Source organism: Saccostrea cucullata, unplaced genomic scaffold (genome assembly GCF_032062105.1).
Source record: "Saccostrea cucullata isolate Sc308-1 unplaced genomic scaffold, CSIRO_AGI_Scuc_v1 ctg1, whole genome shotgun sequence".
Lineage (NCBI taxonomy): Eukaryota > Metazoa > Mollusca > Bivalvia > Ostreida > Ostreidae > Saccostrea > Saccostrea cuccullata.
Genome location: NW_026920581.1, coordinates 637,344 through 663,790, shown reverse-complemented (window position 1 = coordinate 663,790; position 26,447 = coordinate 637,344). Strand labels below are relative to the sequence as shown.

General features: G+C 34.6%; 3 protein-coding genes and 1 long non-coding RNA gene across 4 annotated transcripts; 2 read left to right on the top strand and 2 right to left on the bottom strand.

Annotated features, from left to right (window-relative positions):
• Nucleotides 1-294: 294 nt before the first annotated feature.
• Nucleotides 295-2,156, bottom strand: LOC134252013 (F-box only protein 39-like). Its single transcript, XM_062734435.1, has 3 exons — nt 1,118-2,156; nt 617-775; nt 295-450 (listed from the first exon to the last, which is right to left on the bottom strand). Exons 1-3 carry the CDS (start codon nt 2,109-2,111, stop codon nt 311-313), a joined length of 1,293 nt encoding a protein of 430 aa, XP_062590419.1. The 5' UTR covers nt 2,112-2,156; the 3' UTR covers nt 295-310.
• A 563-nt stretch (nt 2,157-2,719) lies between these two features.
• Nucleotides 2,720-5,948, top strand: LOC134252025 (F-box only protein 39-like). Its single transcript, XM_062734445.1, has 3 exons — nt 2,720-3,777; nt 4,758-4,919; nt 5,693-5,948. Exons 1-3 carry the CDS (start codon nt 2,808-2,810, stop codon nt 5,839-5,841), a joined length of 1,281 nt encoding a protein of 426 aa, XP_062590429.1. The 5' UTR covers nt 2,720-2,807; the 3' UTR covers nt 5,842-5,948.
• A 55-nt stretch (nt 5,949-6,003) lies between these two features.
• LOC134252034 (spindle and kinetochore-associated protein 2-like) lies at nt 6,004-24,107 on the bottom strand. The gene is made up of 9 exons (XM_062734457.1): nt 24,069-24,107; nt 23,577-23,657; nt 13,574-13,669; nt 13,319-13,399; nt 8,911-9,082; nt 8,111-8,247; nt 7,621-7,664; nt 7,328-7,403; nt 6,004-7,000 (listed from the first exon to the last, which is right to left on the bottom strand). Exons 1-9 carry the CDS (start codon nt 24,099-24,101, stop codon nt 6,941-6,943), a joined length of 780 nt encoding a protein of 259 aa, XP_062590441.1. The 5' UTR covers nt 24,102-24,107; the 3' UTR covers nt 6,004-6,940.
• Nucleotides 14,678-16,435, top strand: LOC134251740 (uncharacterized). Its single transcript, XR_009988810.1, has 4 exons — nt 14,678-15,276; nt 15,396-15,508; nt 15,768-15,869; nt 16,321-16,435. It is a non-coding gene; the product is annotated as an uncharacterized LOC134251740 (long non-coding RNA).
• Nucleotides 24,108-26,447: the final 2,340 nt, after the last annotated feature.

The window sequence follows — 26,447 nt, the reverse complement described above, 5'->3', positions numbered from 1 at the left end:
CTTGAGCAAGCTTAAAAATGTAACTTGATGTTTTTTATCATGATTGAAGGTTCAACCTCTTAGACTTCAAAGAATCTGGGGGGGGGGGGGGGGAGGATGAATCGAGCAAAATACCCATGCTTATTTGCAGCTATGCAAGTACATACAAAGTTAAGTCACATGGGTATTTCAATGTGTACAGTAGTAATTATGCTATCTTAAATACTTAACCTATAATCCGTACACAAGGGTACAATATATATTTTCTTTCATTTGCCTTTACAAACATATACAAAAGAATCATTAAAGTGGAAGTAGATTAACCTTTTCTTTAATTTTCAACATTTCCAATACACAATAATCGTGATTTGCGCCTGCTTACAGCCTCTATCAGGTCCACACGGACTGCGGTCAGAGTTCTCCATTCAGTCTCGGACAAACCATGTATAGCCAGAGTTATGGCGTGCAGATCTGAAATCATGGCAACAATCATTTTAATTTTGTTATTATATATATTTTTTATTTGGAATAAGAATTTCGAAGTAGGTATACATATGCCTATCTAATTCGAATAACCGAAATATTGAACCCCTCTAGAATTATCCTCGATTCATGTTATATTTTACAATACATGTACCTATCATTCGTTGCTGCTGCATCTGGCACATTGCTTGGACTGTTTCAACCTTGAGTTTGCAGTACAAGTTCAATTCTTTAAGGTGTTGACATCTTCTGAGTACCAGCAGAAGATCAGAGTCAATCGGCGGATTCCGGTCCAAGTGCAAAGTTAAGCATTCTAGAAAGAATCTTGAACTGGTTAAAAAAGGGCTTTATCTTCAAAATTTGTCAAAAATCTGCCGTTTTTCATAAAATCATGTTTAACTTTAGATTAAAAAAAAGAACGACAAAGAGTATACAGCCGAAAAAGTACAACTTTCCTGGCTAACCTTGGCTTCAACTTTGATTTCACATTCTAATTTAGTTACAACGTTGTTAATTCCTTCCAATTTTTAAATCATTAATTATTTTTCCCCACATCGACTCAAAATGTAAAACTTGCTGTTGCCTTTTGCTTATGCAAACTGCTTTTCTACTGATGCTCATTAACTGTTTGCATCTTAAATTTTTCAATTTTTACCTAAACGATGACAAAAAGTCGTTGATATATGACCAAGAGTTCTTGAAATTTGCGATTCTAGTGCTCTTCGCGCACTCTCAGTGGACGGCCAAGAAACAATGTCTATTTCCTTCAATGGGATCCCAGAAACAAGAATTGATGGCACATCTTGTTTAAATGCGGATGCATAAATGTACAATACAACCTCCACATTTTGACAATTGTTAAAAAAATCGTTCCAATCTTTGTTTTGTATTATATTTGAGCTGACATCAGAGTCTATTGTTAAGGTTAACTTATGAAATTTTTTCCCCATATGTTTGGAAATGTTCGACAAGATTACGCTATTAATAGTATCATAGTTCGTATACATCCATGAAATACTTTTAAATCTAGTAATAGCCGACGTGTATCGTTTGTGTCTGTTTGGGGAAACATGAGCCTGGAACATGTCCTCTATAAACGCCGTTTTTAAAGTCTTGTAAGCCTTTCCTCTTCCAAGAGATTCCAACACTCGACAACCATCTGTCAGCGACATTTTGGCTGCAATAAGGTTAATTAAAGACACTTCTTGTAAACTTTTCAAGAACATACACAGAGCCGAAACAATACGGTTTCTAGACAAAATGAAATGCCAGCGCACCTCCATGTTGGCGTTTTGAAGTGTAAATTCGCTTATTCTTAAGTCCGAAATACGAGATGCTTTTCTAAAAAATAATTCCACAGCCTTCGAAATTTGTTTGGCATTCCGAAAAGTTGGAGTTGAAAATCCAACAGTAAGGTGTTTTAAGTTTTTTCCAAAAGACCTCAGGAATCCTAAAGACTTGGTTGCTACAGTAAAAGGGTTTTCTGCACTAAATATCACTCTCCTTGTTCTCCAAAGTTGTGGACTCTGAAATATTCGATGCCAATTTTTACAAACAAGCGCAGTGGTCAATCGATCCTCATCCCCAAGTTGAGAAAATACTTCTAAAAGAACCAAGTCTGGCAAAACGTTCCAGTCCGATGGATCCATGATGGTTGTCGCGTATGATTTGTGGCGTTACCATGGAAGCGCACGTCTTTGTGAGAACAAAGCGATGACGTAAACAACGTATTTCAACAAAAAGAAACGTTTTTTAAAAAAGGAAATCTTGGAATTAAATACCAAAAACACAATTTTGATCGCATCAATCATTCAAACTTTAGAATGAATGACATTATGGACATTGCATAGGTCACAATAATGTTTTCAGGATGTCCATAATTTAGGCGGATGTAACGTCATAAATAGGTATACCACATCTTACATGAACAGTTACATGAATCATAATACACTTCTTCCGCATTTCATTCACATACAATCAATATCATAAAACACTTTTGTCTTTATTTTTGTTGCAACTACCCATACCTTAACCGATACAAATTAGCAGCAAGTACCTAACCCGTTTCCAATCAGAAAAAAGACACCCATCAAATATATTTTAGTAATTACTGAGTTAGTGAACGAACTGTCCTGTTACGCTGAATCTTAAATAATAATCAATTATTTTTAAACTATCTCATTTTATTTAAAATGTTAACGTTTATGAAAACCCAGATTGGTTTTGACGTCACAAACAACAATCAAAAACGTCACAGTGCGCCAAAAGTCACAATAGAAACCGTGGAGCCCTTGGTTTGTGGTTTCAACAAGCAAAAATAAAATCTGAGAAGTACTGATGGAAAAATGGAACAATCAACGTGGGAACACCTACCAGACGTTGTAATAATTGAGGTCTATAAATACCTACAGGATGAAGAAAGAGTCAACGCGGCACTAACGTGCAAAAACTGGAGAAGGTTGTATTACACACCGTGTTTATGGAGGACAAGGCATTTTGATGTTGGTGGATACCGGATACACGCCAATGCTTTGAAGGCGTGTCAGTTTGCTACCCTTCTGGGGAGGCATGTGCAAAATTTATCAATAAACTGTAGCCATCCTTCATATCATACAGCTAAACTTTTTCAAAAAACAATGAATGAATTACTTTTTAAAATGCGCCACTCAAAGTTAATTGAATTTGAATTAGAGAGATTGGAGCTAGAACGGTTCTGGAGATGTGAAACCGCAAGAGATCGCCTGATTTCAAGCTTTGTCCGATTTTTTCGCTATCAAGATCGTATACAGATCTTTGATATGACGGCAGCTCAGTTTTCATCCATGGGCGGAATTCGTGTTCTGGAAACACTCGGAAGCCAGTCCGGAGATACCATAAAAGAAATGTACATCGAGGATTTCTTCCACCCCCGTCTAGCAGTTTTCCAAGTACCACGATACATCAACAGTTTAACCTTATTTAAAAGTGTAGAATTCTTAGCGTTAAACTACAACTGTATATCAGAGGAGGTGATCCTCCTTTTTGCTAAAACTTTAGCTGGAAAGCTAGACATGATAAACATTAAAGTTTACAAAAATGATCCAAGATTTCATAGGATAAGTGGAAATGCATGGGGAGTTCTTAAACGTGCTTGTCCGAAAGTAGTAGTTACGTTCTGGTTCGAGAGCATCGGTTTCATGCACGAAATCGTACCGATCCTTGTACGGGAAATTCCTGTACGCGATTTTCACATCTGGACAGGTTACGATGATGATGCAGACTGGAGGCTCAATGATACAATACGTCATCTTCACCTAATGTACAAACACTGCATAGGTAGATCAAGTTATCATCACTTTGTATTTAATATAGCTGCAGATCTGTAGCGTTATGGTTTGATATATTTGTCTCTCTCTAACGCCCCAGATCCTGTAATGCAAAAAAGAGGTGCAATATACCACAATATTTTTTGCGCGCTTTTAGATCCAGGGCGAATTTCTCCACTTTCAAGCTCTCTGGTCAATCAACTACCTTTCACTCCCTAACTTTTGACACATGAAAGTAGACTTCAATGTGTATATTTTATCCACCTTTCAACCATTTATAGTTGTCTCTACAGGCAATAAAGTCGCTAGAAGTGAATTTTCAGTAATATCACAAATAATTTTAATCAAGCGAGTTTATCACTTGTAGGGACGAGTATAAGTGGTTGGGGGGTGTATAAAATATACATATTGGCTACAGAATGTGTCTAGAAATAGGAAGTGAAAGGTAGTTGATTGACCAATGCTTGAAAGTGGAGAAATTCTCCCCAAAAGCGCGCAAAAAATATTGCGCCGTAAATTGCACCTTTTTTGCATTACAGGATCTGTAGCGTTATGGTCAAAGACAAATATATCAAATCATAACGCTACAAATCTGCAGCTATATTTAATACTGAATACTCAAATTCTCTCTCTCTGTATCCCCCCCCCCCCAAAAAAAAAGAAGCGATACCATCAACTCTACTTTATTGTTTTGTTTCAATATTGAATGGTATTGTAGTCGTATTCATATTTGCGATGCCATTTTCTTCTATGTCCGCCGTGGCCAGTGTATTTATTACTCATATTTTGTAATAGTAGCAGAGACAGAAGAAACAAGGCACGTTTCTTCATGCTGCTGTTTAAATGCATCATAAATCGGGCCATTCCTTTGGATAAATGTTACTGAGTAATTAGTCAATTGTGTGGAAACAAAGAAAATAATAATAAAGATACTATATATTCTATTTCTAATTAAGAGCAAGGATTTAACATTAATTTTTTATCTGTAAGAATCTGTGTCGCTGGAACTGGATAACACCCATGAAATGGTGGACGAAGAAATTCTACAGCTGGTGAAGACGTGTCAATGTCTAAGGGACTTAACTCTTAATGCTGTCATCCTTGTCTCCACGGTTAGAGAGATTATGGAGCTTCAGAGAGAACGTAAAATTGGTAAGCAGCCTTTTAATTATTAAAAAAAAAAATGTTTCCATTACCCATTTTTTTTAATGAAGAGTAAGGAAATATTATATCATGTTTCACATGAGTTCCTCCATATAACTATGAACAATCTTTAAAAGAAGCTAAACCCTCAAAAGTATTTAATACAAAGTACTTAAATTCAACCCTTTCTCTGAGAACTAACATTGTCTTAACATAAAAATGTTTTCTATGTAATTTATATTGTACTTTATATTTAGGAAACACATCCTTCTACCATTCTCCTGTTTGGATTTGAGCAGGGGAATCTCAAATAAAAAATAATCAAAACTTTTCCTGTTTGTATGGAGTATTAGGACTATATTGTATACAAGATATTCATGAAACAATTCCTAGATTTTTATATCTATGTGTTTAAAATTTCAAGAGCATATACCGTATATACTCGCCTATAAGTCGGTCCGCCTATAAGTCGGTTGTATTTAGTAAGCTTGCATATCAGATGGACTGACCTCATATAAAACCATACTTTTAATAGCTCGCCTATAAGTCGGACAATGAGTTTTAGACCAGATATTAACTCCCAAAAAACCGACTTATAGGCGAGTATATACGGTACATTGTATTTTAGTTTTACACTTTTCCTTTTTTAAATACCCCTCTTAAAGAACATCCATCCTTTCTAGTAGAAATATTCTATTCCAAAACTATAACCAAATGTTTCCAACATAATTAACACATAGCTTGTAAATAAAAGCGTTTTCACAACCACTTGTCTTTTCCAGAGTTGAGAACATTGCGGGTAACTGCCTGTAGCCTGACAGAGTTAGAATGGGCCCAGCTGGCCGAAATCAAAGATCACTACAGCACCATGATAGAAGAGAGAGGCCTCGACTTTAAATTCACAACAGATTTAATCATCGATTTTTCTTAACAATTAATTCAAATGCATAAGAATACATAATAAAAAAATTTGTATAACTTAATATACATTTAAAGTTTTGGATAAATGTACATTCACAAGATCTTAAATTTTAGTACAGATATATGATATAAGTTAGCAATAAAATGATAGTTTCACTCAAACTTTGTTTGATTCTGACATTACAAAATGCTGCATAACATACATGCGTATATGTATATAACATGTTAGTAAGTTTAAACTAAATATACAAGTTCAATGCCTGTTCTTAAAGTAATAAAACAAAAAAGTAGTTACTAATAAGCACTATTTACACATTTTGATGTAATGATATTGCACATTTAAATGTTTATTGATAAAATATATCCCCCCAAATAATTACTGGCTCTAAACACATGACCTTGACCTAACATGACCTTTGCATCTGGCTGATTGTAGCTCTACCTGCTAAAATTTGTAACAGTTTGACTTAAATATACTTTCAAAGACTAATTGAGTGAAAAAAAATGTTTCAGTCAAATTGCCTGTAATAGTCGAGTATTCTACATGACATCCCTAAAATATACATAACTCAAAAAAAAAAAATTTCAATTTATAAAGTCTTCATCAATTAAACAAGTACTATATATTTTTAGGCCCCACTTACAAAAATGAACACAGCCAAGGTAGTCAATCTGGAAATGATAATCTTAAATTGTAGTTAAAAGAACTGTCTTCTTTATGGACTGGGAAGTCAAGAAATCAATAACCTTCAAAAGATTCAAATCAGAGATAACAAAAGAGACCTGTATACAAATGTACACGAATGCCAGATAATACTTGGATCAGAAAAGCCCATTTCAGTCCCTTGCTCTGAAGAGCAAGTATAACCGTTAATTTCCATGACTTTCCTTGAATACCATGGGGACAGTGTGTCCTGAAATATACACAGAACAAAGCGTCTCCTGAAAAGTTCCAATCCAACTTCAGAGGTCTGGTATACCACTTCTTCTGCTCTATTTAAGAGTTTCTTACACTGTTAACTATGATGGTCTATTTCCATTTCTCTGCATAACTTGGAGTTACTTTTTCCAAGTACATTGGCCCGTTCTTAATCCAATGAATGATTTTGTCAAACCAACTTAACTTCCATTTTGTTGGAGATTGTACATAGCTTTAGAGCTCGCAGAACCTAAAACAAGAGGAGGAGACAAAATGTGTGAGTGTGAAACAAGTATATACTGTACATATAATTCTCTCTCATCCATCTCCTATTTACTAGGTTACTTCATTCTGTTTTATGTAAAGTGGTGCCTTGGGGCCCAGAATTGATGTCCTTGTTTCTTGAAAAGCCAATTAAAAGTCTGCGTAGAAGCCATTATACAGATGGGTCTTATACTGTTGGTAAACAAAGAACAGGATGGTGATCATATCTAATATACTTTTTTTTTAAATCTGTGACAGATCTACTAAGCTAACACTGGAAAAACAGTTTTAGTAATTGTCAAGAAAAAACTACCTTGAGTTTTGCTTCTCCTGTAGCACCAGATACCTTTAACCCTATTTTATACATCTCAGAAGGTCCTAAAGGATTGCTGTAAGTAAGGAAACAATAATTACATTTAACCATTCTTCAATAAAAAAAGAGAACTCACTTTGTAATCAGGTATTGAAACTGTTCTTTGAAACATCCCTAACTGAAGGAAATCTGCATTTAAATTAAATAGAATATTGAATTTGTCCTAAGTACCATGTGTCACCCTTAAATCAATTGTTAACCATATATTTCACATTCTGTGTATTCTGTCCTACCTGTTTTCTTCTTCTTTAAAATGTCTCCACAACACCCTGTAGGTCTACAAGTAAAATGATTCACATAAATTATAACAGCACATAAATTGCTCGGTATGTAGCATATTATTAACATTTTTAAGCTTGTGCTTTGTCTCAATGAAACTAGCAACCAGCTAGTTTTTCATACTTAATTTCAGTATGTTTTTAAAAGTGGGGGAGGAAGACAGCCTCCCTTGTGTCTGAATAAGGAAGTCAAGTTCCAGTGAAATAACTTTCACCAACAATTTTTTTGAATTTGGAAGCTCTCAATCTACTTTTTCCTCTCCAATATTTAAAAGAAAAAACCTTATTTTTACCTAAAAGGTCACATGCAGGTAAACATATCATAGTACTTTTTCTACAATGTTGGATTTCAGCCAATCAGTGAGCTCAGAATTTTTTTTACCATGCATTAATATTAAAATAATCAAATATACTGTATGGTAGATTTAGAGACAAAATTCATTACCATATTGACATCTGAGAGCTTGACCCTCCCTTTAACATGTGACGGTACAGATTCAAATTCTTCCTCGGACAATTCTATAAATTCACTGGACTGTGACCGCCTTTCTGCAGGAGACAAGGTTTCCTTTGTCTGACTCTCTGTTTAAAGAAAGAGTCACCGTGTTTACATATATAATCTTAACCATTTCATCAAGATCCTTGTGCAATTAGACTCAAAATCTTTTAGTGTCCTTTTTTTATAATTAATAATGTTTAAGTGAAAATGATGTTTTCTTATAATAAAATGTAGATTGTGAAGTAACTGTGAAGTAATAAAGCTGTGTTCAATCACATGTTTAAGATATTGGTCCCTCTGGCCAAATGACCTTTACAATATATGTTTCCAATAAACATCTAACAAAGGACATTGTCATATGAAAGTGTTCACAGATAAACTTCATTGTTAATTGAGACCTATCAATATATTAAGGACCCTCTCTACACCAGTGCAAAATGTTCACACGCCAAATAGTAACAGTGAATAGAAATCACTGATGTTTAACTTCCATAGAGAAAATTCATGTAAATAACGTTCAATTAATTTATCTTGGCCTTTTCAAATGTTAAGAATACTTGAATTGATTACAAATTGAGAGATATACTACATATTTCTATTTTTTAGAATTTAGATCTAAGGGCAGATCACTTTAAGTTCTAACTGCAAAAAAAACCCCAAAAAACCAAAGAATCAGAACTCTTTAGAATGCAGTGTAAAGAGGGTTCTTAATGGGTTTTTTTTGGTAGCAGATTTACACTGTGTACCTGTTTCCTCTGCACTTTTGGTATTGAGGGTAAAGGTCAGGTTGCTACTGTCTGTCTGTGATTGGTTGACTTCCTGCTGTGAACTGGTTGCTGTTGTGTCAGACTGATAATGAGGCAGGTTGATGCCCAGTAACTCTTCTAATTTCACCAACTCTTCTGGCTTCTCCTCTGACTAAAAAAAAGAACATCGGTCATTAACTATCATCCAATCATATAATAAGTTAATAACATATGTACATGGGTGGATAAAAAAATAACATTATTTGGATTGCCTCAATTTAAGGCCAAAAAAAATAAGTCTTGTTTCCTGCTACCAGCCTAAAAAAAATAGGGTAGGTAGGTAGGAAAATTATTTTATTTTTATTTTTTATTTTATTTTTTCTGACGGCATTTTTTGGATATAAACTGAATACCTGATCAAAATTAAACATATCACAAGTCACTCAATATAATCTTTTACAATTAAATTTCATGTTTTGATGCACAACAACTCAAGTGGTATTTTATAATATACAGTACACTGTGTAGAAAGCTCCTTTAGTTTTCTTAGTATTTTTTTTTTTTTCAGTTATGGAACATGAAGGTATTTGTCAAATAGATAACCAAACAAGCATTCCTTTAAAAACTCAGCCAAGGACCATATGTGTTACAGAAACCATGAACTTTGTCAGATTACACTGTATTTAATTTCTGAGCAGGTTAATTTTATCGCTGTTTACTATTTGTATTATATACGCACTGTCTATAGAGGATTTTCCAACCACGAAACATTCAGTGCATTTATTCTTCGATTCATGATACCTGGCAAAGATATCATTAAAAGTGGTAGTACTCGAAAAAGTTATTACGTTTATTTTTATGTCCTTGTGGCGGCACCGTACCAAAATGAAAGAAAAAGTGAGCTAGCTCACACACCCCACGCTCCCCCATAACTTGACGGTGAAACACATTTAATGAAAGGCACAGTGCACTTTAAATACATAGTATAGATCAAAAAGTGCAATAATTGCAAAAAATCTTCACATCAAAATGTCTTGCATATGAGGACATTTAAATGTGGAATAAAGTTTCTAGATAAATTATGGAATCAAAATTTCTTGACAATATACAAATCCACACAATAATTTGAAGTGGGGGGGTGTTGAGAAATTTTCTTGAATAATAGGTAAAACTCTTTGGGATAAAATAATGGAATATGTCCTAAATATCAGCATAGGTTGACGAAACTATGTACAACAGTTTAAGAGGAGTGGTGCTAACAAACTGTTCATCTCTATATTCAAAATATGGCAAAAAAGTCTAAGTTGAAAAGTGTGGAAATTCCCGGAAAAATAAAGGAATCGGAATTTCCTGGTAATATGCACATCTACACATTGTGTCCTAAATATCTGCAAAGTTTGACGAAATTCTGTGCAGCGGTTTATGAGGAGTTGCGCTGACAAACTGTTCATCTCTATATTCAAGGTATGGCCAAATGCCTAGTTAAAAGTGCGGAAATTCCCGAAAAAATAAAGGAATCGGAATTTCCTGGTAATATGCACATCTACATATTGTGTCCTAAATATCTGCAAAGTTTGACGAAATTCTGCGCAGCGGTTTATGAGGAGTTCAGTGTGCGAAACTAACTTCAAAGTCCTATAGACTTTCGGTCCATAGACATTTCATTTTCTATAGACCGCAGCAACTTCCTATGGACCGAAATTTAGAATACTACATTCAATGCTAAAATATTGAAATTAAAATAAACGTATTTGATGTAAAATGGTGAAATAATTACACTTTCCAGTAGTTTTTGTACTGGATAAAAGATTACAACAAGAATCAAAAAACACGGTAAGACGACTGACTACAACAGCATTGATAAACGACTCAAACATTGAGAATGTCTGTCTGATAGACAAGAGTAATAATAATTCCCGGGCGTGCACCCTCAACATACTTTAAACGGTCGAAGAAGGACATGTTTCTTCTGCACTGTTTTCATGGTTTTGGTGTCCGCGGCCATTAAGTAATCACAACTTAACCTCCCCTCATGTTAAAAATAAAATATTCCGATTCGAATTATTTCTGCATACATCGTGGAACAAACTATTATAACTAAGGGGTGAACGGAATACATCAGTGTAATACAGACGTTTTATTTAAACTGGTCCTCCTTTTTGTGGTTTGTTTATTAGAGACAAGCAGGGAACCAGTTTCTTACTCAGAATTCCTATAGACAAGTCGGTCTATTAATATTTCGATCGGTATAGACCGACTAGATTTTCTATAGACATTGTCTACCGGTCCACCGTTAATTTCGCACACTGGGAGTTGTGCTGACAAACTGTTCATCTCTATATTCAAGGTATGCCCAAATGCCTTAGTTAAAAGTGCGGAAATTCCCGGATAAATAAAGGAATCTGAATTTCCTCGTAATATGCTCCTAAATATCTGCAAGATTTGACGAAATTCTGCGCAGCGGTTTATGAGGAGTTGCGCTGACAAACTGTTCATCTCTATATTCAAGGTATGGCCAAATGCCTAAGTTAAAAGTGCGGAAATTCCGGAAAAAATAAAGGAATCGGAATTTCCTGGTTATATGCACATCTACACATTGTGTCCTAAATATCTGCAAAGTTTGACGAAATTCTGTGCAGCGGTTTATGAGGAGTTGTGCTGACAAACTGTTCATCTCTATATTCAAGGTATGGCCAAATGCCTAGTTAAAAGTGCGGAAATTCCCGAAAAAATAAAGGAATCGGAATTTCCTGGTAATATGCAAATCTACATATTGTGTCCTAAATATCTGCAAAGTTTGACGAAATTCTGCGCAGCGGTTTATGAGAAGTTGTGCTGACAAACTGTTCATCTCTATATTCAAGGTATGCCCAAATGCCTTAGTTAAAAGTGCGGAAATTCCCGGATAAATAAAGGAATCTGAATTTCCTCGTAATATGCTCCTAAATATCTGCAAAGTTTGACGAAATTCTGCGCAGCGGTTTATGAGGAGTTGCGCTGACAAACTGTTCATCTCTATATTCAAGGTATGGCCAAATGCCTAAGTTAAAAGTGCGGAAATTCCCCGAAAAAATAAAGGAATCGGAATTTCCTGGTTATATGCACATCTACACATTGTGTCCTAAATATCTGCAAAGTTTGACGAAATTCTGTGCAGCGGTTTATGAGGAGTTGCGCTGACAAACTGTTCATCTCTATATTCAAGGTATGGCCAAATGCCTAAGTTAAAAGTGCGGAAATTCCCGGAAAAAATAATGGAATCGGAATTTCCTGGTAATATGCACATCTACACATTGTGTTCTAAATACCTGCAAAGTTTGACGAAATTCTGTGCAGCGGTTTATGAGGAGTTGTGCTGACAAACTGTTCATCTCTATATTCAAGTTATGGCCAAATGTCTAAGTTAAAAGTGCGGAAATTCCCGGAAAAAATAATGGAATCGGAATTTCCTGGTAATATGCACATCTACACATTGTGTTCTAAATACCTGCAAAGTTTGACGAAATTCTGTGCAGCGGTTTATGAGGAGTTGTGCTGACAAACTGTTCATCTCTATATTCAAGGTATGGCCAAATGCCTAAGTTAAAAAGTGCGGAAATTCCCGGAAAAAATAATGGAATCGGAATTTCCTGGTAATATGCACATCTACACATTGTGTCCTAAATACCTGCAAAGTTTGACGAAATTCTGTGCAGCGGTTTATGAGGAGTTGCGCTGACAAAAAAAGAGGACTGACTGACGGACTGACTGACTGACTGACGGACCAGTCAAAAACATTATACCTCCCGCAACTAGTTGCGTGGGGTATAATAACAGAGAGCACATGAGACTGGCCTCTTCCAATGGCCGCCACCATTTTGTTTTGTATTTATAACACGGGAACCAAAAACGGTGACAGAACGACAAATTCCGGAAATATTTCGTTTTTTTTCTGAATCGAAAAAAAACCTTTAGGGTCGGCCCCCAAAAATAGGGTCGGTCGGGTAGCAGGAAACAAGATTTTTTTTTTTTTTGGCCTAACAGGTTTGTGAGGGTAATTTCATGCATTCACTCATATCTATAAAATTGAAAGAATTTGTGGATGTTGGGTACCCACTCATTCCACAAATATTAGGCCACCACAAAATCTAATGATTACACAGTAGCATAAACTCATCTTGACTCTCTCATAAATAACATGTACATTTGCCCTGTCAGTATGAACATGTACTTATCAGCAGTATTAATATTTCGAAATGAGGATACATGCATGCTTATTTAATGTACAACACTCATCACTTTTAATGTTATTTTAACATTTACTCAAATCCTGTTAATTGATGCATTTGTTAATGAATTGGAAATTGCAATTGTTATTGTTTTAAAAACACTTCTTCTAAGTACTAACAAATGTTTTGAAAATATTTACCTCTAAACTCCCTTGTTCTTGTACTTTTTGCAAAAGCTGACATGCAGCAAGAAGTTGAGATTGAAACTGGGACACAGCTTCCTAAAAACAGAAAAAAACTTCCAAATGAGGTCATATATTTGCATTAACTTTAACTGCATGTATTTATTAGTTATTATTACATCAAAGTACAGTATGTTTGTATATCTCTGCAAGTTTTAATAATAACTCATTCCTATCTAACAATCAGAATTGTGAGTCCATCTTTATCATTACTTTCTGTGCTTCTTGAATGGCTGCAGCTTCCTGAACAATGGATGAGAATTCCTTCTTTATGTCAGCAATTTTCTGAAGCATTTGAGAAGGATTGGTCTGCAAAAAAAGAAAACATTTTCCATAAAGCTAGTCAAAAATATCAAAAGATATAATAATTTAATTTTATTTTTCTAATATATGCATTGTACTTGTGTATAAAACAGCAGAAATAAATTTCAAATATTTTCCAGCATATTTCTCACACTTCAGAGTTCAGATGCTGTCTAATCTGGCCAATTTTATGAAACTGGTAGTATTTGGTTTAGACAAGTATATACTGACAAAACGTCAGAAATACTCAAGCTGTAGAAAGTCAGTTAGGAAGTGTCATTAATATTGTCATGTTGTAAATTTTGAATTTACCGGGTGGCAGTAAATACAAAATTTACAACATGACAACATCTTCTGTTGAAAAAACTACATGTACATGAAACAAAATTCATATACTGAATTCAATAAGAAGAAATATAATTCATCGTACCATTTTTTAAAGGTGAATTTACTCAACACACTTTCAGGAATATTTTGTAGAGCATATAATAACGTTGCCGTTTCGTAACTGAATGAATTCTTCTTATGTAGACATTTAGTATACTTCAAACTATACGTTTTTTAAAAAAATATTTTTTGCTTAATGACGTACATCATATTCAATATATACAGCAATCTAAATAGCTTGCTACAAGCCTGTAGAAAAGTTTTTTTCAAAGTGGAAAGGGGGAGGGGGGCTTTGGGTTCATCCATCATTGCAAACCACGGCCAAAGATCTACTCCGTGGGCTTTATCTAATAGATCGGCATGTCCAATACATATGTTGCCGTTCAGGGGTTTTCTCCCTTGAGACAACTTGTGGGTCTCCCAATTTTGTATATTGGACAAAAGAACTATGAGTCAGGATTAAAGTGTATAAAAATTTATTATAGCTTGTTGTATTTAATTTGCACAATCTCTTTGAATGATTATCCCTATTTCTTACTCCCGTAGAAATATTGTTTCTCTCCCAGAATGGGAATAAAATATTCTTACATGGGAGAATTCTGTTTGAAGGAATTGTATATATAAATTTACAAAAACATAAAAATATTTATCTTTCCCAAAATATTAGGAGTTCCTTACAATACAATTATATTAGAGTCAGATAAAGTTATGGGAGAGTTATTTTACCTCCCACGAACTTTCTCCCACAGAACAATTCAATATAAGTATTAAAAAGTAATAATAAAATATGATACAAAATTCATCAGCTCCCCAAAATTAATTAATTAATTGTATCACAGTAATTTCCCATCGATATCGCTCCCAGCCATGCTGGCGATGCGATGATCTAACCTACTCTAACCTATTCTAAACCCATTCTGACTGTCGGTCGATTTGCGCTGGCTTATATTGGCATCGGGCTCGATTGTCGTGACGTCACGACAAAGTGAAAATACCCGCCATGCTTGTTAGTTGATATGCTGCCATGCCGATCGAACCGACGAAAGGAAACACGCACCCTAGGGCGCGGATAATTACCGAGGGAAACATTCATTATACTTATCGCTGATGGACTTTGTAAGCATAAACAAAACAATCATGAACATTTTAAGTGTTACTTGGGAGTGCATTATATCGAGGAATTTCGGGCGTCACTAATTACCGACCTCGTCCCAATTGTACACTTGGTAAATATACATGGAATTAAACATACAATAAATTAAACATGAATTTGTCATTTTATGGACCAGTATACTGTATATATTGCAGGGAGTTTTTGTTTAACTTGTACTATGTATTTCCACAGAAAATGTTACTTATACAGTAACGGGAATAATTACGGAACCGTAACACGGCACCCTCCCATGAAGAACATTCGTCCTCGAATGGTTTTATACTTCAGTTAGGGAATATTTAAAGGTAGGTACAAGTTTTCTATTTATCCCTTAGTCAATGGTCACAAAAACGTACATCAAAAGTGCATATTATGATTAACAATAATTGATAAGTATATGTACATCATTCATAACATTCAACAGTTAACAAAGATATGATCAAACAAATAAGTTATCCATGTTTGGAAGCATATAACAACATCACAAAATTATATTTCACAGGTATTATGTCCATATCACTTCCTTCAATTCACAAAGAAACTTCTCGGCATTGTCTATTTCAGAATATTTTCACGATCTATCCACAGGAGGCTCTATCTGTCAGCTTTGGCTTGTCCTTTTTTTATGGTTCCTGGTCCTTGATTCGTCTACGGATGGCTTTATCGGTAAAAAATCTTTAGCATGGGAATTATTTATTTGCATTATACAAATATCCCATAAATTATTTTACAGAGGGACTTTATGCATGAGATTTAAACCACGTGGGCTTATTTGATCCCAGATATGGTTTTAATCTATTGTGGTGGATTATATCCCCCTTATGCTTTGCATGTTTCCCTATTCTGTACAGAACATCATTTATTCTTTGTAGAATAATGTATGGTCCCTTCCATTTAAGGGATAACTTTTTGTGGAGTCCCATATTTTGATTTGGGAAAAAGACCCATACAGCATCTCCTGGGTTATAGAGATTTTGGTGAATTTTTGCATTGTAATCCCGTAACATATTATCATAAGATATGCTTAATTTGTTTCGGGCAAAATCATGTATTTTATTTAGCTTTTCTGATAGATTTTGGGCGTATTCAGAACTTAATTTTGATTCATATTTTTCAGGGTCTACTCTGCCGAGTACTAAATCTACTGGGAGTATGACTGATCGCCCAAATACCATTTCACAAGGGCTTACCCCTGTGGCCTCATGAGAAGATGATCGATATGCCAACATGAGTAAGGGTATCAGGTCATCTCAATCTTTTTGATTTTTACTAACAAATGCTGAAAGCATATTTTCAATTGTTCTATTTGCCCTTTCTATCATCCCATCAGACTGAGGTCTGTAGATAGATAGATAGATAGATAGTGTGGACCCTATCTAAAATTTGTTGTAAGTGATTGGGCATCTGGGTGTCATTCCCAGTATAATGAGCCCTTATGTTTTTCACTACTTCCCCATTCTCAATATCTTCAACCCTTTCTATCGAGGCTACTACACTACCCTTGTGTAACTTTAAACTCTCGTCACCTAAATTCATGTAACGTACTGGGACATTTTCCCCATCTACTTCTACCAAAGTTTTTGAAATCAATAATTCATGTTTTCCCATAAACTTTTCTGAGGGTTCCACTATGGCTGTACCCTGTTGAAAATTGGGACTTTCTATCCTAGCAGGGGCAATAAATTCACAGTTTGGGGGAATCACTAAATCTTCTTGCAAAAGAACTCTACAACAATCAACTACACTATTTTCATCACTAAAACAAGGGATTTCTTCTCCCTGAATAACAAATTTCATTTTCTTCAAACAAATCTCACATGAAAACTTTTTCATAAAATCTACACCCAAAATACATTTGTTCTGAATGTTTGCAACAATAACTGAATGGGAAATTTCAATATTCCTAAGACTAAATTTAAGGAGACTCTCTCCCAAAACTGGGATGTCTTCTCCATTTGCTGATCTTAATTTTACACTACAAGATTTTACACTTGACTTTTCTACCAATTGTATTTGTTCAAATAATTCGGGGTTTATAATAGTCACACTGGATCCGGTATCTACTAATATTGTTGTTTTAACATTTTCTATCTTCCCTGATATAAAAATTCCCTCATCTCTTTGTTTGACATCTCCTACTAAAATACTTTTGGGACTTTGTTCATTTTGAGGTTTACTTTCTAACTCCCTATTTTGATTTTTCATTGACTTATTTGATACCGGATCAACCCCTGTATAATTGTTTAATGGTTTATTCTGGGGCTTGTTCCCAACTCGCGCCGATTTCCGCCCCATGAATTCGACGTTTGATGGTTTCCCTGTCTTTGAAAACCTGAGTCATTTCTATGAGGGGATGGCCTCTGGGAGTATTGATTCCCCTGATTAGATCTATTTCCAAAACCATTTCTTGACCCATATCTGTCATGTTCCCAATTGTTATTAAACTGCCTGGGACTATTGTTTGAAAATCTGTTTTCACGGGATCTCCCATAATTTTGGGACTTTTGACCAGAATTGTTCAAACTTGACAAAGAGTCTTTTATGTCTTTTAACATAGAAACAACTAAATCTTCATTTTTATTGTTGGGATGGTTTTGAGAGTCAGTGTTTGAATTGACAACATGGACTGGCTTTCCCCTTTGGGCATCTGCCATTTTATGTGTCTCTAACCTAATTGCTAAAATTTCAGCTTCCCCAATATCTTTAGGTCTTGCCTCCCGAATTCTTAGGCGCATATCTGGGTCTGGGAGAGCGTCAATGAAATGATCTAGGGCTAAAATGTTTGTAAGGTTAGGATCAGCAGTCGGGTAGGATTGTCTGATTAATTTCTTGATTGACTGTGCCAATTCTGATAGGGACTCTTTTTCTCCCTTTATTCTATTTTTCAATCTTGCCCGATACATCTCTGACCTTTCTACTGATCCAAAACGCATACTGAGAACTTTAACAAGGGAATCAAAATCCCTAATCTGAGCTTCATTGAGTTCCCCTAAAATTGCCCTTGCATTCCCAGTTAAACAACTAGCAAGATACAAAGATTTTGTCCTATAATCTCAACCATGTAATTCTACTAAAACTTGAAATTGAGCTAAGTAATCTTCAAAATCTTCCACCCCATCATATGTTTGTGGCTTTATTGAGACTGTTGGTTTTACTTGATTGGGAGAATCATACATGTTAACTCTACCGATTTAGGCGGGAGTCTACCGCCTTTTCACTCCATCTCCCGCCTACCGATTTAATTCAGAAATCTACCGCTTTTCTACAAAAGTTGCGTCTTAAGTATTTTTGGTTCGCTTGGGTATCCATTTTTGAAGCCACTCTCATAAAATCTCGTTAGATGTCGCGTGATTTGACTCGGAAGCATACAAACGCTTTTTTTAGTACGTATGTGTACATAGATTTCAAGCACGAATTTGACAACGACAACAGCACTCAAGATTACCAGTGATTACATTGGTCACGATAAATTTAGTCAACATCATTGCCATGAAAAAGGAGATACAGCTATTAAAATTAGATGAAACCGTTTGACATTGTCTATAAAAGCACAGGAATTCACAATGTTATCAATAAAGTCAATAGAAATCACTCGATTGACCAAGCCATGTGGCAATCTCTACTTTCTTTTTCGATCATCGCGGGAAGTCTGATTTATATAACGAAAGATAGGAACTTGTTTTAGATCTAGTTTAAACCATGTCATCATTTGTTTTGTTTAAAAACTGAATGAACATTCAGAATTATTGCTTCTATAGGCTATATCAGCAAAGATCACTCTTCAAAAGGCTAAGTTAAACAGCCAATCCAAGCAAAATGATGAGCATGAAAAATATTTGAATTTGTACAATTTATGTCAAACTTAAGGTGTTTCTGTCTTCTTCTTTAAAGTGCAGTTGATATTTAAGATTAATTATTGTAGGTTTCATTTAAGGCTACATTCATGTATATTACATTAAATATATCGATAATCCAAGCGTAAAACAATGCGCGCGCAATGCTACCGCTTTTGAGGTCTGAATCTCCCTATTTTTCATCACAATAGGTTAACATGTATGGGAGAATGTACGCTATTGTCATTTCTGTTCACCCTTGGGGATATAGGGTTCCCGAAAGATTCAAATCTCTCCCCAGCCCCTAGAAATGGTGATTGACTGGGATTTTCAGAACAGTTCCCATATTTATGTGTACCAATAGCTTCCCCATGATTTTCAAGTGATGACAACCTCCCATGTAATTGATGGGACTCATGTCTCATTTGTGATAATTGTTCTTCAAAATTTTGATTCATGCATAGAACATCCCTTTTCAAACCTTCAACTGCTCTTAACAAAAGTTCATTTATCATGTTTATATTTTCAGAACCACTGGGAGCTGATGTTTGACTTGACAAAGATTCACCTTGACAGATTTCCTCATGGGATAAATTTTCTACTTCTACCGGGACTCTTGGATTGAAAACAATCTCTCCCGAATCTTCTAAATGACTATTATCCCTTGACATTTTTGCTTTTGGGAGTACTTATTTATTCTATGATATAAAAAATTTACTTGTTGAATTAATTGTCTTATGTCCAATCAGATAATGGGAATGAAAATTTATGAATCCCACTTCTGACACCAATGTTGCCGTTCAGGGGTTTTCTCCCTTGAGACAACTTGTGGGTCTCCCAATTCTGTATATTGGACAAAAGAACTATGAGTCAGGATTAAAGTGTATAAAAATTTATTATAGCTTGTTGTATTTAATTTGCACAATCTCTTTGAATGATTATCCCTATTTCTTACTCCCGTAGAAATATTGTTTCTCTCCCAGAATGGGAATAAAATATTCTTACATGGGAGAATTCTGTTTGAAGGAATTGTATATATAAATTTACAAAAGCATAAAAGTATTTATCTTTTCCCAAAATATTGGGAGTTCTTTGCTATACAATTATATAACAATCAGATATAGTTATGGGAGAGTTATTTTACCTCCCACTAATTTTCTCCTACAGGCTAATTCAATATAAATAGTAAAAAGTAATAATAAAATATGATACAAAATTCATCAGCTCCCCAAAATTAATTAATTAATTGTATCACAGTAATTTCCCATCGATATCGCTCCCAGCCATGCTGGCGATGCGATGATCTAACCTACTCTAACCTATTCTAAACCCATTCTGACTGTCGGTCGATTTGCGCTGGCTTATATTGGCATCGGGCTTGATTGTCGTGACGTCACGACAAAGTGAAAATACCCGCCATGCTTGTTAGTTGATATGCTGCCATGCCGATCGAACCGACGAAAGGAAACACGCACCCTAGGGCGCGGATAATTACCGAGGGAAACATTCATTATACTTATCGCTGATGGACTTTGTAAGCATAAACAAAACAATCATGAACATTTTAAGTGTTACTTGGGAGTGCATTATATCGAGGAATTTCGGGCGTCACTAATTACCAACCTCGTCCCAATTGTACACTTGGTAAATATACATGGAATTAAACATACAATAAATTAAACATGAATTTGTCATTTTATGGACCAGTATATATTGCAGGGAGTTTTTGTTTAACTTGTACTATGTATTTCCACAGAAAATGTTACTTATACAGTAACGGGAATAATTACGGAACCGTAACACATATTCCGTACGAATCCAAAAGAATTAAGTTATGTAGGTTCCGTTACCAAAGCTTAAAAAATAATATGAGAATTTAACATTGATTTTGTGCTATTACTAGTATTTTACTGTCACTCCAAGTACGCATCATTTGCAGGCCCGTGAAAAGCAATTTCAGTTGGGGGTACAGCCATACATTTTTTGGTCATGCATTGTAGAATTTGTTAACGATGAGGTAACCTGCGTCACCTTTCAGAGTCTGCAGTGGACTCGTCCAAGGATGCTTTGTCGGCGATTGTAAAAAGTTACCTGATATCCCTACGCAAAGGAAAGCGCGAAATCTCTGTATAGAAACTGTTGCGGCTGCGGAGCTTCACTCATTGTTCATACGCCATAGCATAGAATCCGATATTAAACACTTAATATCTTTGAATATACAGACGTTTTCAGAATAAGCTTCATATTTGTTTCTAGAAATATTTTTATCTACAAAAATAATATATTTTTGTGTTTTTAATCTGAGTAAATCGATGACCTAGCATCGTTTTAGATAACTCAAGCCCCTCTAGGGCTTGAGTAAAAAATGTTACTAGGCCAAAAAAAAATATATGTGTGTTTCCAGTAACATGTCCCTCAAAATTAGGGTAGGTAGGTAGGCAAATAATTTTTTTTTTACTTTTACTTTTTATTTTAACTGAACATTATATTTGACTGTTTTTTAGGTAAACTGTATATGATATTAAATATTAACAAGTAGTATTTTGTTTTCTAGAGGTAGATAGCAGAACCAATTGCAAGAAATTGATTTACAGAAAAAGACATTTGAATTTTAATCACAATTTAATAATGAAATTTTGTCAGATTTAACAAAAAAAGTAAAATAAAGAATTCAAGATTGTTTTTCAGGCCTACTTCTACCTCGACCTCATTATCATTACATGTAAAGACATAGTTAATATCCATTTCTTTCACGGCCAATAATGTCAGAGTTAAACCGCCGTTGTTAGCTTCAAAATTATGACTATCTCCAAATAAATTTCCCACAGTCCAGTGCCAAAGAAAGTTATATATTGCAGTAATTTTGTATGAGTGTGGACATTTCTAGAGCTTAAACCCAATGACAACATGTGGTGGACTTGGAGTTGAGTGATGCACATATAAAATAAGTGATGCAATACATCTGGGGCCACAATTTGACACACTAGCCATATCCCTGGAGTACGTGTTTGCCTAGTGGCTGCCCCTTACAGCATTTTAAATGAATTGGAGTGCATTGTAAAACTGAACTAATCATGCTAATAGGGGTCAAAATATTTCTTTTATACTATGTATTATATATCATTGGATTCGTAATAAATTAAATTTTTCTCATCTATTTACAGAATTTTTATTGTAATTTTCTATAAATAAATAATTCAGGTGAAGGCAGGTGTAAATCGCAAAATAGATATTTTAAACAAATATTCCAAAATTGTCTTTAAAAACTATGAAATTTATGTGTGATGTTATAATTAATGATTAAATTATTATTTATTATCCATTTTATAAGTTTGATTCCTCAGAAATCAATAATTGTAGTCATACTACAATGTCAATCTCGCCAACAAATTTTTAAACTTGCGTGATAAAACTTGATTTCTAAACGTTTTTGAATATTTTAATGATCAAATTCTATTAAAATAATTATTTTCTACATCTTTACATTTATAAATATGCGTAAAATGGAAGATATCTTCTGAATTTCTGAGAAACAGGTAACGAAATCGGCACTGCGCGGTCCCGAACTTCACAAAATTTTCGTATCTTATATTGGAGTATATTACACGTATAGATCATTATAATTATCAAACCTTTCAAGGAATATGTAGTTGATAGCTTGAATTTCATTTAATGCTTTACAGGATGAGAAAATATTGCGTATTGACTGAGTTATATGCTCAAAAAACATCGCAAGTAACAGTCCGCCATTTTGAATTTTGGTGGGACTTTCCGAGATTCTTATGTTTTTTTACACAAGTAAATCATGCGATTTCCAACTGTAGTATGTTGCAATCATCTATTGTTATTGTTAACCTGCAGGTGGCCACCTGTGCTCTGATAATTTATAAACAAGCGGTAATTTCAAGTCAAATCAACAATGAAAATATACACACGTGTCAACATGTGGTCAAAAGTCTCATTAAGGGTTGGATGCTAAGTGTCAAAAGTCGTCATTAAAGGATAAAGGAGGGAATGATCTAAGGGGAAAAGAGCTATTATCTACACATGTATAATCTTAAAATGCTTGAAAAGACTTTTTATTTATCTGTTACAAGTGCCTTTTTAACTGCGCGCGTTTTGAAGACTGTAGTTTTAGAACAAATTATGGCACGTTATCCGGATTTGCAATAAAAAGTGCTAGGGTCGGCGCGTAAAATTAGGGTCAGTCGGGTTACCAGAAACACAGGTATTTTTTTTTTGGCCCTATATAAATCAATGAATCTTCCTGTCAGGAGTCAAACTGCAGGTGAGATTGGTCAACATGGAATGCTTTATCCTCCATGGCACCTGCTCCCACCACTGTTTTCAGGCAAGGTCATTAGCTTTTCCAACACATTAATCAAAGCATCGTTGAGATAGCGTCAATTTGGCAGTGTGGTGGTAAAATGTCATAAATGTAAAAAGAGTAAAGGGAAGGCATCTGCTCCACTTGCTTCAGTACATAATCATTACACAGCTGGCATTCGATTATTAACTTTCAAAAAAATTAACTCATTACCTTATTTTCTTCATTGTTCTGGTCAAATTCAAAATCCAACTTTCGCGACAGAAAATTCAAATCAGATTCTGCTTTTTGGAACTGAAAATTCAAATACACAAATATGTAAATAAATAACATTTTAAACTTAAAGTTTTCTGCATTTTCTGTTATGTTCAATATCGAATCCGGTTTTAAAGGTATCATAAATGGATCACTTTTTTACACAGCAAAAGAATATTAAGATTAAAGATGTTTATTGTGGTTAATATACTCTGTTGAAGATCAGAATAATTCTACGTTTATTGCATCTAATGGGCCTAGGGACTGACGGTGTCCACCCTTTCTACCATGATACGTGCATATGAAATATCGCCAAGAAAATAATAATTCCTGAACTCATTCACAGTCAATTGGATATAAATTTTACAGCAAATAAAGGAATAAATAGTTGGATATCCTGAAATAACCAGGATAAAGAAAATTACAAACGAAATAATAAAAAAATCATACCATTGCCTCTAAAACTTCTACTTTGGACTCCATGTTGGATTAGAACTTCCGCTTTTGTAAAAGAGATTTTGATTGGACATAATTTTGAAAAATGACATTTGATTGGTTTCTTGGAAGCGGGAGATACAAATGAGGAAGTTTGCAAGCATATTAAATAATGCATCGATATTATTGTCGATAGTTTGATCACAGATCATAGAATCTTAATTTTAATTTAAACAATATTTCATTCACTGATGTTTACGTGAATAGGATTTCGATTGGGCAACAGACTCAGCCTATTTTAGCTCTCTCCCTTCTGATTTTTTTTATCAATGTTAGCATATAAGCCTAAGTTCATGGTAAAGGGGTCAAAAATCATCGTGCATTTACTTTAGAAAAGTCTTGTCACAGGTAATTAATACACATGTGCAATATGACACCCCTCACTTTTCTCTTTCAAAAGTTTAGGTAAATTCAAAGTAATTAATGTTAATTTTTGAAAAGTAGGTCGAACTTCAAGGTCAAGGTCACAGGGTAAAAAAAATCATAGAATACATATGAAAAGGTCTTATCACAGATAATACACTTGTGAAATATGAAAACAGTGGCGGATTCAGGTAGCTGCAGATCTGTAGCGTTATGGTAGAATACATATGAAAAGGTCTTATCACAGATAATACACTTGTGAAATATGAAAGCAGTGGCGGATTCAGGTAGCTGCAGATCTGTAGCCTTATGGTATTATATAGTAGTATTGTCAAGACTACTATATAAAACCATAGCGCTACAGATCTGCAGCTAGGATTCAGGGGGTCCGGGTTCGGGAAACCCCCTCCCACTCATCGATTTTTTTAACAAGTTTTATCATTTTGTTGCATTGACAAGACTCTAATAAACACGAATCCATTGTTCGGTACCACAATTGCTTGAGGACAGGACCACCCTTCTAATATAACCCCCCTGGCCTTTTAGACTTTTTTTTTCACAAGAATGATATATGGATGACACATTTGTGATATAATCTATCCTATCAATTCAGAAAATTTTCTTAAACTTTATACATTTTATAAAAATTTCTACCCACTCTAGAATGTATGGTAGATTTTATAAAATGTTTGTTTTATGTAATTTTTCGATTTGTTGGTATAGATCTTATCACAAATTTGTCAATGAAAGATATAATTTATGAGAAAAAAAGTCGAAATGGCACAGGGGTCTATATGGAAGGGGGATCAGGGGGGTGTCCTGTCCTCAAGCACCTGTGTTCAGTACAACTGTGAAATATACATCAACTACGTAACAGGAAATCATTTTCTGCTTGAACACACACAGTAATTAACAGAGAGAGAGAGAGAGAGAGAGAGAGATCGAGATCAGGATAGTCCGTGCATCTAGTGAAGTCATCACAAGGTCATATCCATGTACAGTACAATGTAGTCAGGTATCAACAACAGAAAACTGCATAGTTTTGCTGATAAAATGCATGGTTTTTAAAAACTATTCGAATAATCTATTATTCAGTTTTTCTTTTTACTGTTTTACAAATTAAATTAATACAATTTTTTTTTTTTTACAAAATCAGGTACGCTGGCTTAGCAAAACCCTCTAGTTTTGACAGATTCTTTAGTTTAATGTAATTTTTTCTTCAGTTTGAAATATCGCACATGTGTGTTTATATTCCAAATCATTTTGACAGTATACTCAAGTAAATTGAAAAGCACTAGTTAGGGATTCTGAAAATAATTTTTATTTTTTTTTTTTTAAAGTGTTTAAAAATTGCACATCAGTTGTATTTTAGAAGTCAGCTTTAATAATATACGTCTAAATTAATTGAAGGTACATTTTTAAAAAAGTGAAGGCAACTTGAAGTCAACTGCTCGTATCCCTAAAATTGTCAGATTTAACAATTTTTTAAGGTCCAAAGTCCTGTCTGATGGTACGGACAGATGAATTAGATTTAATATCCCCTCACTTTTGCGAAAGCGGGGGACAAAAAAATGACGCTGTCATTTGCTCTCCAATCTATATCGGTGTATTAATTTTGCATTAATAAACGTTGGTAATAATTTAAAAAATAAGGGAAAAAAGTTCAGGAAGAGGGATTAAGAAGAGCTCAGATTAAAGTTGGAATTACTAACTTCAAAGTTGCAAAAGTCAAGATTAAGTAGTCAAGAAAAGTCAAGAAAAGCCAACTTGTCAAAAATCAGATCCTTTGATCCTCTCACACAGATCGCTTGTGTAGTGAACTCGTTTGAGCGGATCAAAGGATCTGATTTTCATCAGATTGTCATTGAATCAAATGCTGACTGACGTTTTTCATACTTATTGTTAGTCCACTATTTCCCAATCATGACATGGAGCACACGGTAGCTGTGACCGGTCTGCAGGGGATGCTCA